This window comes from Salmo trutta, chromosome 21 (assembly GCF_901001165.1).
Source record: "Salmo trutta chromosome 21, fSalTru1.1, whole genome shotgun sequence".
NCBI lineage: Eukaryota > Metazoa > Chordata > Actinopteri > Salmoniformes > Salmonidae > Salmo > Salmo trutta.
Window position 1 is genome coordinate 38,537,986 of NC_042977.1, and position 15,165 is coordinate 38,553,150.

Consider the following 15,165-nt stretch of genomic DNA (forward strand, 5'->3'; position numbering starts at 1 on the left):
AAGTGTAAATGTTGTCAGCTAGTGAAGAAGCATCAAGCCTTGTTTATTTTTTTTATGTAATCTTTATTTAACTAGGCAAGTCAGTTAAAAGCAAATTCTTTCCAATGACGGCCTACCGGGGAACAGTGGGTTAAATCCTTGTTCAGGGGAAGAATGACAGATTTTTAACTTGTCAGCTCTGGGTTTTTATCTAGCAACCTTGCGGTTACTGGCCCAACGGTCTAACCCCCAGGCTACCTGCCTCTAACCACTAGGCTACCTGCTTCTAACCACTAGGCTACCTGTCACCCGTTGTGGGGGATAGGTGTGTCCAAAGTCTATGTCCTTGATATCCTTAATTGAATTAAGGGTACTTTTGATAGCGCATACTGAGGCCAGAGACAAACACAGGATTAAACAACCCAGGAAGCCCCTTCCAACCATTGCCAACCTATGACAAAACAACATTTGCACCTTCAGTAAAACATAAACAAATAAGTACATCTGTAACTTATTTCTAGTGGTTGGCAATGCGTTAAAAGTTTTAGGACCCCCCAAAATGTCAGAAAAAATTTGACAAATTCATTTTGGAGTGAATTGTCACTATATCGAACCAATATGTCCCAATATGTACTCTAAGGATTTCCAAAAGAACATTTGGAAACTTGTAAACATGATCAATACTGTAATATGATGTAATAAGTCACATCCATAAATCGCACTAACCTTCTCGTGCAGCCTACCACCAGAATCTAGTTTTGACTGTGTTTATTTCTGTCTTCTCTGTCAACAGATCCCAGGATTTAAACAGACTAAAAGGTGCTTCTTGTAGCCTACATACACATAACCAGTACACAGGGCAGATACAAGACAAGGGGCAGAAAAACAGAGTTTTACAAAGGCTGATCTATGACGTCACTGGGTCACTCATGTTTCATCTGAAATTAAACGTATCCCTAGTGAGTAAATCACTTTCAGTGGTCATAAAAGGTCATAGGCGGGGTCTGTCAGGTGCACAGTACACAGTGCAGATGAAAAATGGCAATGCTGTTCTTATTTGATTACAGTAAAACAAGTAACATTACTGTTATTGAGTTATTTAGGTTACTTATCCACTCCAAATACATTTTTATCACTTTCCAGTAACTCATAAGACTCTTGACAGAATATTTATGAGGAAAAGTGTATTTTGAATGAGTTAGGATAGAATTTAGCTTTGGCCGGGCCATCCAATCCCAGCCCACTACACTGTCCTTCCTCCCTCTCTTTTCTCCCTTCACACCTGGAGTATGTGTTGTTCTACTGAGAACAGAAGTGGTTCCCTCCAATATGATCTGACTCTTAATAACGTTATTTAGCTGACATGTCCCATGTCCATGCTACATGATTCAGACCCCATGATGCTGAAATGTCAGTGTGACCTTATTTCCCTCCCCCACCTCCCTTTTGAATTACCAATGTAGTGTAGTGCAGCGCAGCACGTGTGCTCGTTTCTGTGTGTGTGAGAGAGAGAGAGACAGATTACCCTGTACTTTTAATTCCTCGTCATAATCCATGGATCTATTAACCATGGGCCTACAGTATTAACCTCTGGTGGGTTTGGTGTGGTAATACACAGTTTGTGTTGATTCAACCAGTGTTTGCCTAGTGGGTAGTTTGTGTTGGGATGGTCACAGGTAGATCTGTAACAATCGCAGATAGAGAGACAGAGCTGAAAAAGGAATCAGCCATGACTAACCAGTGACCAGCCAGTCCTGGAGCCTTATATGCTGACCAGAGCGAACATGTTGTGTGCGCAAGGGTTGCAAAATAAATGTACATATACACATTATTCAGTCATTGCACTCACACTGCTCGTGGGCATCAGCGAGCGACTGCGTGGCCAGGCGCTAAAATAGAAATCGGTTCTATTTGGGACGCTCAACATGCTGCCAGTCCGGCCTCTCCCATCTCCTCATAGGTTTTTAAGAGCATATACCCACGTGCCATCTCCTCATAGGTTTTTAGAAGCATATACCCACGTGCCATCTCCTCATAGGTTTTTAGAAGCATATACCCACGTGCCATCTCCTCATAGGTTTTTAGAAGCATATACCCACGTGCCATCTCCTCATAGGTTTTTAGAAGCATATACCCACGTGCCATCTCCTCATAGGTTTTTAAGAGCATATACCCACGTGGGTGATTGAAAGATTAATTTAGGTCCACACTCCGGTAGGTTGTAGTAATGCTGTAAAGTTGGTTGCCAACTGCCATATTAAGTCAAAAATAAGAAGAAGAAGCCTGAGGAAGGAGGAGAGATGACGAGAAAGGAATTCGGTTTACAGTTTTATCTGTGGATTCATTGTGGGTGTAGAGGACCTTGTGCATTTCAGGTCAAATAAGAACCCAATGTTTGTATCCCAGGACAAATTAGCTGGCAACAGCAAGCTAGCTAGCTAAATTGTCATAAATGTTTAATGATTTTCGACTTGTCCCCATATTAAAATAATTGGTTCAGAGTCTGTTTTGATATTTCAACCTGATCGCTTCTGGTGTGGGTAAATAAAATCAATGTGCGTGCGATGGCACACACGGTCGCTCGCGTGTGTCCGGTTTGGTCAGCATGTTAGTATGATGTAGCAACTGATTTAGATAAACCAAAATAATTCACTCTCAGACCAATCAGGGGCAGTAATGGGTCAGGTAAGTTAAGTGCCAGTCAAAGGAAAATTATCAGACACTGTGTCTCCCAGGAACCCATGTTGCACACCTCTGGTCCAGCCACAGCATGTTCTAATATCCACCCGGCACAGCCAGAAGAGGACTGGCCACCCCTCATAGCCTGGTTCCTCTCTAGGTTTCTTCCTAGGTTTTTTTCCTTTCTAGGGAGTTTTTCCTAGGGAGTTTTTCCTAGCCACCGTGCTTCTTTCACATGCATTGCTTGCTGTTTGGGGTTTTAGGCTGGGTTTCTGTACAGCACTTTGAGATTTCAGCTGATGTACGAAGAGCTATATAAATACATTTGATTTGATTTGATTTCATGTACTGCCCTCTATTGGTCATTACAAAGTACTATATTTATCACACATAGCCAACATGGAGGAGGACTCATGGCTGAGTTTCATTGCAGTAGAGTTGTTCTCTTCCTTCTACGCTAAATACCTTGCCCTGAACAGTTGGTAGCTTGTTGCTTAGGAGCAGAAAAACGTTGCCATAACTTTTCCTGAAACATAATGTCTTGTCTCCCAGGGTGAAGGCAGTGGAGGGAATCAACACTGTATGCAATTTCAACAGTGTGATTTTCCTGTTTCTAGGCAACAAGTTAAACATATCTTTGTATTTCTGAAAGATACAGTTTGTGTTTATTATACTAGCATCTACTAAACTATTCATTTTGGTTATTTTACACAATGGCTTAGAATACATTTATATACAAAATACACATTTTGTGTAATGTAGGTAGAAGTAATAAGGTTATAATGAAGGAAAAGTGTAATAAGGGTAGAAGGAAGAAACACACTTTTTGGAATGAAACTCAGTCCTGAGCCCTCCTTCATATGAGAGAAACACAGTACATTTTACGATTTAGGAGGGCATGTAACAACGGTTAATGTAATAACGTTTCTATGTAATAAAACTGGTTAATATAATAACTTGCCGGATAACCTGGTTAAATGTTGAACGGTTAACGTATTAACTTTTCCCACTAAATGTAATAAGTTATTACATTACCCACTGGTTATTACGTATTCTGGCAAATAATAACTTTTTTGAAGAATAGCGATAATAACTTCAATCAATCTTGTAACAACATACTGTGATGGATGTTTGTGCTTTTCTAATAACCAATTTCTGTGTTCATGCAAGTGACTGACTGAATGTTTACCTGTGAAGAAACCTCACTATCAGTAGAGCAATTTGACAGTACACCCAGAACCTTGTTTTGAGAACAATGGATATCTCAGATTCAAGGTTTCAGCTTGGAGAGAAGAAGCCTTGTGAGGTATTGGTCTGTCACATGCATGAACCAAACGTTAATGATGAATTAATTATGAACTATGAATTAGTTAATCATGCAACTATAACTTGTCTGTGTAAGCAGTATATAAGAGAACTAATGGGACAGCCCCAGCGGAGCTCACTTCAGACCGGTACTTTATGCATCTAAGTTTGACTGTGACCTCTCCAGTTTGCTGTTAATAAACAATGATTAATTTAAGATTGACTTCAGGTGTCCCATGTGTAGAATTTCCACAACAATACCAAAATGAATGTTTTTATGTATTACTTCCCTCAATTTGATAGCACATACCACCAATTACACACACACACACACACACACACACACACACACACACACACACCGACACACACCTACACACAGTTTGCCATTGTACAACTGGAACTTGTCATTTTGATGTCACAGTGCCCAACCCCTGACACAACGGACACACAACAGGCTGTGTGTCATGATGAGTAACCTTGTGTGAGACCTTGTGGTGCCCAGGAGACCCGGGTTAGAATCCAGTCTGTGTCTGGACGGGTCTCTGCTAGGAGGGGAAGGTCAAATGGGGTGAAGTGTAACAGGGTTGTTTTTTTGTTTGGTGAACCTCACTTGCTTGTTGAGTAATCTTGTGTGAGACTTGTGTTAGCTTCCCCGAGATAAAGACTACACTTTAGACCGTTTTGTGGTTGTGCCTTTCTCAAGAGCACAACGGCAGGAGATGGCTTCTAGAAATAGACGCCTGCAACCCTCCAATTGCAGGTTCACTTCCACCAGATTTTTTCCATCAGCCCCATGATTCAAACCAGCAACCCCCCAGATGTTAGCCTCCCCTCCAACCTCTAGGCTACAGTACATGCAGCGCCATACTTCAACAAGGTAACAAGAGACCCAGGGTTGAACTGACAACCTTCCCATTACTGGCCTGTCACTCTAGCCTCTTTAGGTTACTAAACATACAGAACCTCCTTGGTTATGCTCCACCACCCATTTCACCAGCTCCACACAATTACCTATTCAGGTCACTGCACCAAATAAAAAGACTGGTTTGTAGCCTAGGTCTCCTGCAGGCAACAAGACTGTGTTACCCTGCTGAGCTTAAGCGTAGGCATTAGCTTAGGGAGCTCACACAATACTTACACAAGTTTAACCACACCTACATCACTTTTCAGGTGCCATCCCCTGCTGCCTTGGTAGGGGGATTTACAATTGGGTTCAAATAGTATTTGAAATTGATAAAATACTTCAACAATTTGTTTGAGCCTGACCGGAATGCCAGATTGATGGGTTTTACACTTATGGGACTATTCCATAGGTTCCATTGCACCAGGCAAACTCACTCATCAAGTACAGCTAGTTAGAGTATTTGAAGTATGCTATTTACACCTAGGTCTGGTTCCAACCCCTATACTGCCATTGGGGCCTTGAGCAAGGCATATAAACATCTAAATTGCTAATGCTACCTGGGTAATGCTCTGAGGCTTACCCAGTGCTCCCATACTGTTGTGTGAATAGTGTGTCAGGGGGTTGGGTACTATGACAGTAAAAACATGCATTTTGTACTGATAATTTAACAACTATTCGTAGGGACTTTAATTTTGAGAATTCCTTACGAAGGATTTGGAATAAATGTGTTATGACTGTTGTAATTAATGATACTGCAACACAAAGGTGTTATGACTGTTTTCATAAATGTGTTACTGTCACGGTTGTTGTAAGGAGTGGACCAAAATGCAGCGGGAATGTGTATGCTCATTTTCCTTTTTTATTTAGGGAAAAACGTCAACACAAAATAACAAAAACAACGATGAAACAGTCCTGTAAGGTTACTAGGCTATCCAAAGAACAACTACCCACTAATCCCATAGAAAAACACCCCTCTTAAATAGGACCTTCAATTAGAAGCAACGAGGAGCAGCTGCTTCCAATTGAAGGTCAACCCAATTAACTAAACATAGAACTATACATACTAGATAAAAATAGAAATATACTAACATAGAACACTCTAAACAAACACCCCCTGCCACGCCCTGACCAAACTACAATAACAAAGAACCCCTTTTACTGGTCAGGACATGACCAGAAGGTGCAGACCCCGGATGCATCTTAAACAAAAAATAATAATAAATAAACCCCAAAACAAAATAATCCCCTAACTAAAGGGAGGGAAGGGAGGGTGGCCACCGTCACCGACGGTTCTTGTGCTACACCCCCCCCTCCCCAACCTCCTACTACGGAGGTGACTCAGGCTCCGGCCTTACTCCCCAACCTAACCTGTCCACCCCCGCTAACTGCTTATTATTATTTACCCCTCCCGAAGTCTCTGGACTAAGGCGCATCGCTGAAGACCTCGGGCTAAGGCGTGTCGCTGAAGACCTCGGGCGCGTCTCTGAAGACTCAGGGCTGATGAGCGTCTCTGGAGAGTCAGGGCTGATGAGCGTCTCTGGCTGCGTCGGTTCCGGACTGTAGGGCGACTCTGGCTGCGCCGGGTCCGGACTGTGGGCCGTCTCTGCTGACTCCGGACTGTGGGCCGTCTCTGCTGACTCCGGACTGTGGGCCGTCTCTGCTGACTCCGGACTGTGGGCCGTCTCTGCTGACTCCGGACTGTGGGCCGTCTCTAGACAGGGCACTGTCGCCGGAAGCTCTGGGTGGGGCACTGTCGTCGGAAGCTCTGGACGGGGAACTGTCGTCGGAAGCTCTGGATGGGGACTGCGCACTGAAGGCCTGATGCGTGGGGCTGGCTTTGGAGGCGCCAGACTAGGGACACGCACCACAGGGTTAGTGCGAGGAGCAGGACGAACTGGACTGGGCTGACGCACTGGATGCCTGGTGAGTGGGGCTAGTACTGGAGGTACCAGACTGGAGACACGCACCTCAAGGCTAGTGCGAGGAGTGGGAACTGGATACACTAGGTCATGAGTAGGCACTGGAGGTCTGAAGCGCACCGCCTGCACAACCCGTCCTGGCTGGATGGTAACAGCAGCCCTGCACGAGCGGAGTGCTGGCACAGGGCAAACTGGGCTGTGCAGAGGCCTGATGGCTGCCGTACGTAGAGCAGGCGCAGGGTAGCCTGGGCCTAGGAGGCGCACTGGTGGCCAGATGTGCTGTGCAGGTATGCTCCTACCAGGCTGGATGCCCACTCTAGCACGGCACTTGCGAGGGGCTGGGATCGCTCGCACCGGACTGTGCGTGCGCATGGGCGAGATCGTGCGCACTTCCTCATACACCGGCACTCTCATCTCCACACGCTCCCCATAATAAGCACGGGGAGTTGGCTTAAGTCTACGACCTGACTTAGCCACTCCCCGTGTACCCCCCCCCCAATTTTTTTTTATTGGGGCTGCCTCTCCGGCTTCCTTGCCAGCCGTGTTCCCGCATGGCGTTCCCTGTCCTCTCCAGCCTTCCTCCATGGTCCTTCTCCCGCTAGTATCTGCTCCCAAGTCCAAAACTCCTTATAGTCCTTCTGCTGCTCCTTCCTCCGCTGCTTGGTCCATTGTTGGTGGGTAGTTCTGTCACGGTTGTCGTAAGGAGTGGACCAAAATGCAGCGGGAATGTGTATGCTCATCTTCCTTTTTTATTTAGGGAAAAACGTGAACACAAAATAACAAAAACAATGACGCAACAGTCCTGTAAGGCTACTAGGTTATACAAATAACAACTACCCACAAATCCCATAGAAAAAACACCCCTCTTAAATAGGACCTTCAATTAGAAGCAACGAGGAGCAGCTGCTTCCAATTGAAGGTCAACCCAATTAACTAAACATAGAACTATACATACTAGATAAACATAGAAATATACTAACATAGAACATAGCCCAACAAACCCTGAAACACTCTAAACAAACACCCCCTGCCACGCCCTGACGAAACTACAATAACAAAGATCCCCTTTTACTGGTCAGGACGTGACAGTTACATATACCCCTTCATATAATGTGGTCGTGAGGGAATATGTGACATTATTTGATCACGTTATATCATGGTTGACCAAGGGACTGTTGATGAGAACCTGAAAATCCTGACTCATTAGAAATACACACCTTTATCTAATAAATACAAGGCTCATATTAGGTTCTGAAAAATGATTTAATAATTTGACATGTTTATTAATTTATTTAACTGGTGTATGTAGGTTTCTAACTTTATATGCCTTTAATAATTCTAGCAACAAAAACTCTTTATTAAAACTGAGTCTTTATTAAAACTGTTTATTGAAAATATGGTTTGTAATTGGAGTAATGTCTGCTATTTGGATTGTTGATCTCCTGTATTTACTGTTGAGAAGTTACAACTACAATGTGAGAATGTGTAAAGGACGTCACGCTTAGCGAGTACCACTTCAAACCAAATCAAATCAAATTGTATTGGTCACATACACATATTTAGCAGATGTTAATGTGGGTATAGCGAAATGTGTTCCTAGCTCCAGCAGTGCAGTAGTATGTAACAATTCACAACAAAATCTAAAATTAAAATAATGGAATTAAGATATATCTAAGTATCTAAATATATTCTGATTCAGCTGATGCCGAGACCCATCTACTCATTGTTTTCACGAGCAGGCTAACAAAGGGGCAAGGGTTTTGTACTGGAAGTACGCTTTGACTGCATCTACAGTATTGTTTCCGTATTGCAGTTTAACTGAATCACGGCCGAGAAAGGCAATTGAGAAAATTCCTAATAAGACACTTTAGTCACTACCTTTGCGCACAAAACATCTATTGAATTATTACAATTGTTTGTTGACGGAGAGCTGAAGATATTAAACAGAGTTCCCAGAGCATGTTCATGGCATTCTGTTGTCTGTCCAGTGAGCACTGAGCTCTAGTGCAGGCGGAGTAATCCCAGTAAGAAAAATGACAGCAACTACGAAACGGTGTATGTGAACGTAAGTAGATACCTCAGTGATACTAACTCACATACTCAGTATGTAATCAAAGATTAATCAGACTAACTAGGTTTTCCCTTTTATCTGTGGATTAATTGTTGGAGTAGAGAAACATACAATTTTGTATGACTCTGGGTCAAAAATATCTAAATGAACTCAGCCCTGATGTGAGATAAATAGAGTACTTTGTAAAGTCCAGTAGAGGGCAGTACATCACACAGCTGTGGTTGGACCAGAGGTATTCAACATGGGTTCCTGGGAGCCACAATGTCTGCAGGTTTTCTCTTCTCACTTTGACTGGCACTAAATGTACCTGATCCTTTAATACCAATGATTGGTCTGAGAGTGAAATCATCAGGATTCCCCGGTCTAAATCAGTTGCTACATTATACTGTGATTCATTATGTGTTCCACTTTCCTAAATGGTGGTTCAGGACTGGCTGGTGGGTCATGGCTGATTCCATTTGCAAACCATAGTGTGAGTAGGTATGGAAACCACTGTAGACCGACTTCAGTGACTGACTACTGATATGAGATTTGTCCAAAATCCCCATTGTCCAGCTCCATCATAATTCCAGTCATCTTGTCACACTCATCTTCCAAGAGGATATCATTGAAAGAGTGGATCCTGGGATAAGAAAAACTCTACAATTTTGTTAGTTTTTCTTAGATTGTTATTGTATATTTTCGCTGAATTTATCATCGTTTTTTTGTGATTCCATTTTTATAGAACTTTCACAAAACACAAAAATTAACACCAACAAACAGAAACAACAAAAGCAGGTAGCCTGGTGGATAAAAGCATTGGGCCAGCAACCCAGTAAGGTTACTGGTTCAAATCCCCAGGCCGCCAAGGTGGAAAAATCTGCCGTTCTGCCCTTGAGCAATTAACCCCCAACATCAACTGCTCCCCGGGCGTCGATGACGTGGATTCAGAGCGATTGGGTAAAATGAGGAATATACATTTTAGTTGAATGCATTCAGTTGTACAACTGACTAGGTATCCACTCTTTCCCTACAAGATCTCCAGCCCATGATAAATCATAAAGAGAAAAATATAATTTAATGTACTGAATGATTTGTCATGAGGACAGGTCAAGACTCCCTCCCACACCAACAGCTCGTAGTCATCCCCTCAAAATAGCAAAGAAAGAGGAACAGAAGGGATACCAGGTAGCTTTTTGGGAACATATTCTCTTTTACACTTCACACAGATGAACAATGAAAATACATCTAAATGAAAAGCAGGGTACATAAATGTTGAACAAAAGCAATTCCACAAGCAGTTATAAATGAAAATATCAACAAAATGTTTAATGTTATCAGGTGAGCTCACCCCTGGACAAGTCTCTCCCAGGGTGGAGTGCGTGCCTTACATCCAGATTTCTCCAGTATGAATCTGACCTGGACCCCAGGAGACATGGTCATACTAGACTCATACACATAGACATCATACCCAGGTATATCTGCCCAATCAGAGTGGCTTTCCTCAGAGAACTTTACAGCCCATTGCCAGGTGTTATGATCCAGGGTGCCTTCAGAAGAGTAGAACCCAACCCAGGAGTTATTAAACGTTTTCTTCCAGTCAGTGAAGGATTTCTTTACGTACAGACGAGCGCAGGCCTTTCCATCTTTTACGAAGAGCTGCAGACTGGCGTCATAGCCGATAATATCAACAGGAATCTCTCGGTTGGCATTGTGAAACTCAGAACCTCTCCAGATCTCCTCTCCGATAGTGGACCCAAACCCCAAGTAATTCCACCATGTTTTTACCTCCTTATGGAGCCTGACCTGGAGACCAGGGTTAAGGGGTACTGAGGTGTTATAGCTCCCAGAGGCTTTGACCCCAACCGACGATCTGTCTAGCTCGCTCTTACTGTCAGGGTTATTGTTACTGTGAAGAACTACCATTACACCCTGGTCCAATAGCCTCTTGGGGATACCACTCCAGATGATCCTGGCTTTTCCTCTATCTGTGGTTTTCACCTCAAGCTTAATCAATGCATTATCTTCATGCTTCAAGGTACTTTGTGGTGTTGCATGATATGATTGCGCCCTAAATGTAAAGGACACTACGATTGCCAGAAGAAGTGCCAGACCAGGTGTGTGTCCCCAGATGTTTTCCAGTTCTTGCAGACTGTTGTGGTTGATCTCTACATTATATATACGTGGAATGTCATTTCGGCCAATGGTTGCGAGACGTTGGATTTGTGTTAGGAGGCTGAAACTGACAAGGTATGTATTGTCTGGATCATAGCCAGTTCTTGTGTTTCCATTTTGTGGATAGTGCTGTGTGACATAGACCTCATCTACTATGAACTGATTGGACCCTTCCTCCCTAACTCTGAGTATGACCCTGTCCCTGTTGCTCTCAGGTCCCCTTGAGTTGTGGAATCTTTGAGTTACATAATCAGGAAGTGCCAAAGCATCATTGTTGTTGTTACCTTGAACAAGGTTCCCTAGTGAGTAGTAACTTCCACGTTGATGGGGCAGAATAGGTAATGGACGGGGATTATCTGCGTTTCTATAGAAATGAAAGCCATAGTCTCTCCTGGCTGGGTTGAAATTGAGTCTCATGTTGCCATTGTTGTCATTGTAAATGTTGTTGGCTAGCCAGTGGAGCAGCATGAGGCCGTGCCGAGGAGAGGTGTTACCAAACTCTATTCCCTTGAGGTCCTTTATTGAACTAAGGGTTCCTTTTATAGAGGATACTGAGGCCAGAGACAGAAACAAGATGAAACAACCCAGGATGCCCCTTCCAACCATGGTCAACCTAAAACAAAACAAAGTTTGTGTCAACGTTTGGAATGATATCTGTAACTTATTTCTAGTGGTTGGTAATACATTAAAGTTCCAATGCAGACATTTTATATCAATATCAACTCATTTCTGGGTAACAATGAAGTTCCTTACTATAGTAGAGTTCCATTAAAGTGGACAAAAGTAGCTTTTTAGCAAATAAAAATGTCTCAAGTGATAAAGGAATTTATATGTTTAAAGTAATGACTAAAGTATTCCACCCTGAAACGTATAAGAGTATGTGAAATGTATTAGAACTATAAAACTATAATCCAATTATGTATGTGTGAGACAAGGGTGAGAAATGGATGGTTGTGAAAACAAAGGACAAATGAACTACACATGACCTGGTTTAATTCTGAAAACTGACAACAGGAAAGCGGGCCTTTCCAAGGCCCTTCTAATCTGGGGAGGAGAGACACGGCTAGAAACGGCCAGGCGGGTAGAAAAGTGATAAACGGTGTGTGTGTGTGTGTGTGTGTGTGTAGCTGGGGGTGAGAGTTATAAAATGACTGTGTATGCATTTTTTACTTCAGAGCTCTCGTGAATAAACTACAACAAACCTTTTGCAGAATCTGAGACTTTGCCTAATTATTATTAAACCCAGGGTCTTACAAACCTCGGGGAATTAGTCAAAGCTTAAATGATTGTTTAGTTATCATCATTGGTATTGAAAATTATCGTGACATCAAGCAAGAATTTTGCTAGGACTGTCTGAGAGTGGCAGGCGCATAACTTGCGGGGGTAACGGGGGTATACTTAGTTCATCAGCGTGCACAAAGTATATTATGCTCTCGCTATCTTCTTCTCTTTGTGGTGTTTGCTGAGGAGAGGTAGCTACAGGGCTTGAAATTAAGGGTGCCTGCCAGATTGTGTCTTTGGCTGCTGGATAATGAAAGAAAGTTGAACATGAGAAATCCAATTGAACATGGGAGAAATGCTGGTTTCAATGGCATAAGGAAGTGTTTATAAAATAACTCCCTCAACATTTCTATGGTCTAATTTTGGTTAGGCTACTTTGAAACAAAGTAAGACATGCCTCATAAAATGGCATAAACCTCCATGTTTTAAATAATTATGTTCATGGTAAAAAAGTTTCAAACTGCCTCTGCTCGGATTGCAAGGTGGGTGATGTGTGCACCAGGTACTGGCCTTTCTTTCTGTTATGAACATTTGATTTGACAAACATGCCTCAAGGAGGTCAACAGAATCAGGCCTTTAAACATTCATGTTAATTATCCTACATTATATGACCTAGACTACACTTTGAGATGTAGGCTAATTATTTATATACAGGTAACTGCCAAAATAAAGGAAACACCAACATAAAGTGTCTTAATAGGGCACTGGGCCACCACGAACAGCCAGAATAGCATCAATGCACCTTGGCACCATTCTTCCACGAGAAATTCCATAATTTAGTGTGGAAAATGTAGTCTCAGGCGCCGCTCCAGAATTTCCCATAAGTGTTCAATTGGATTGAGATCTGTTGACACACTTTAAACCCCCTTTGCTCCTTTGAGACCCCTCTTTCAAAGTCACTGACATCTCTTCTTCTTCTTAGCCATGTAACCACAATAATGGGCAACTGGGCAATTTTATACATGACCCTAAACATGATGGGATATTACTTGCATAATTAACTCAAGAACCACACCTGTGTGGAGGCACCTACTTTCAATATACGTTGTGTCCTTAATTTACTCAAGTGTTTCCTTTATTTTATCAAAACGCAGCATCATATGATGCAAAATGGATCATAGGGGATGATTTCTGTATTTTGAAAGGCACATATCTTGAAAACTTGAGTGCCGACAAGAAACATATTTTGGGACTGTGCAATTCATAATAGACTGGTACTATGTGGTCAGCTAGCTAGCTATACCTATTGCCAGACAGTTAATATATAATTTTGCTAATAAAAGCAGAATCTAATTCCTCTTAAAAAGCTAACCCAATCATTGTTAAGACCAGCCATTATAAGGCAGTGTGGTAGTAAAGCACGTTGCACAGCAATTTACATCACACAGAGATTGGAACTATCGGTTCAACTCCTCATCTTTGCTGCCTGTAGTCAAAACAAAACAAATGTTGTTGCCTTCATTCTGATTTCATTTGGTTGTCATGGGAGGTTGAAGACGTGGCTGCGCTCAACGAAGACACAAAGCAGATTGACCCATGTTGCCATCTGTCATATCCACCAGGAGAAGCTGGCTCGCATAGACAGGAAAACAATATGCCTGAAATGTATTTCTGGCAGTGACAGGCATGAACAGGTATTTGGTGCATTTAAGTTGCAGATTGCTGATCTGTTAATTTGTACATTTATGATTAATGGGTTTAGTTCCCTGTTTTAACAGACCTTTTCCATTTTTGTACCTATGTATTGTATATTGTTTTTTTGTGGTGTGGTTTTAATAAAACCCCCAAACAGGAAAAACTTAATTTTGACTGCACTGGCCCTTTAAAAGTTTTCAGGACCAAAAAACTGTTAAAGATCTGAAAATGTTAGTTTTATAAATATCTGAAATAAATCAACAAATTTCATTTTGGAGTGAAATGTCACTTTAATCTGACCTACCAGGTAAAAGATTATTGGCACCCTTGATAAAGATAAGCAAAAAGACTGCATAAAATAAATATGAATACTAAGCTATATTATATGCAAAATCAGAAATGTATATATTATATTAATTTATACTAATACAATTGCTCAGAGAATTAGATTTTCTAAAACAAGTAAAACAAAACAATCTAAAAAAAGACGGGAGTATTGTCCCAACAAGTTTTTAAACTATAAGGTTTTTTCTAAAATAACATTTGGAAACATGATTAATACTCTATTGTAATGTGATTTAATAAGTCCTCACATCAAAAAAGTATTAATAATAATAATCATCTCACCTTGTACTGCCAAATACCAGAATCTAGTCTTGACTGTGTTTGTTTCTCTCTTCTCTATCAACAGAACCCAAGATAGAAATTAACTAAAAGGTGCTTCTTGTAGCCTACATACACATAACCAGTACACAGGGCAGATAGAAGACAAGGGTCAGAAAAACTGAGTTTTACAAATGCTGATCTATGACGTCACTGGGTCACTCATGTTTCATCAGAAATGAAACTTATCCCTAGAGTTAGTACCTTGCACGTTCAGAACGCAGAGAATATAATGGGCGGGATCTGAGAGTTTCTATAGAAATAAAAGCCATTGCTTCTGGTAGTAGGGATGGGCATCCCGAATCTTTTCGGTGAGCCGGATCATTTGGCGACATTCAGCTAAAAGAGCCATTTATTTGGCTCCCAAACGACTCTTCGTTCAGTTGCGCTTAAAAAGTTTTTACCTACAACTATGAAACATTTGCAAATCTCTCATGTAAAGCCTAAAAAGTTGCCTGCCATGATATCATATCCTGACATGTGTGTTCACATGCATTTTAATTGACCAAATGATTAGATGGCACTGCAAAAATGTGTGTACCAGAATGAGGCTCTCTGCTCACTACCCATTG

The 15,165-nt window shown here is 41.9% G+C and overlaps 1 protein-coding gene across 1 annotated transcript; it reads right to left on the reverse strand.

Moving 5' to 3' along the window:
• Positions 1–8,937: 8,937 nt before the first annotated feature.
• LOC115157386 (uncharacterized) lies at positions 8,938–14,725 on the reverse strand. The gene is made up of 2 exons (XM_029705586.1): positions 14,558–14,725; positions 8,938–11,627 (listed from the first exon to the last, which is right to left on the reverse strand). Exon 2 carries the CDS (start codon positions 11,618–11,620, stop codon positions 10,187–10,189), a length of 1,434 nt encoding a protein of 477 aa, XP_029561446.1. The 5' UTR covers positions 11,621–11,627; positions 14,558–14,725; the 3' UTR covers positions 8,938–10,186.
• Positions 14,726–15,165: the final 440 nt, after the last annotated feature.

Bases quoted from the DNA above. Each gene is read 5' to 3' on its own strand.
- LOC115157386 (XM_029705586.1), bottom strand. From the start codon at position 11,620: ATGGTTGGAAGGGGCATCCTGGGTTGTTTCATCTTGTTTCTGTCTCTG.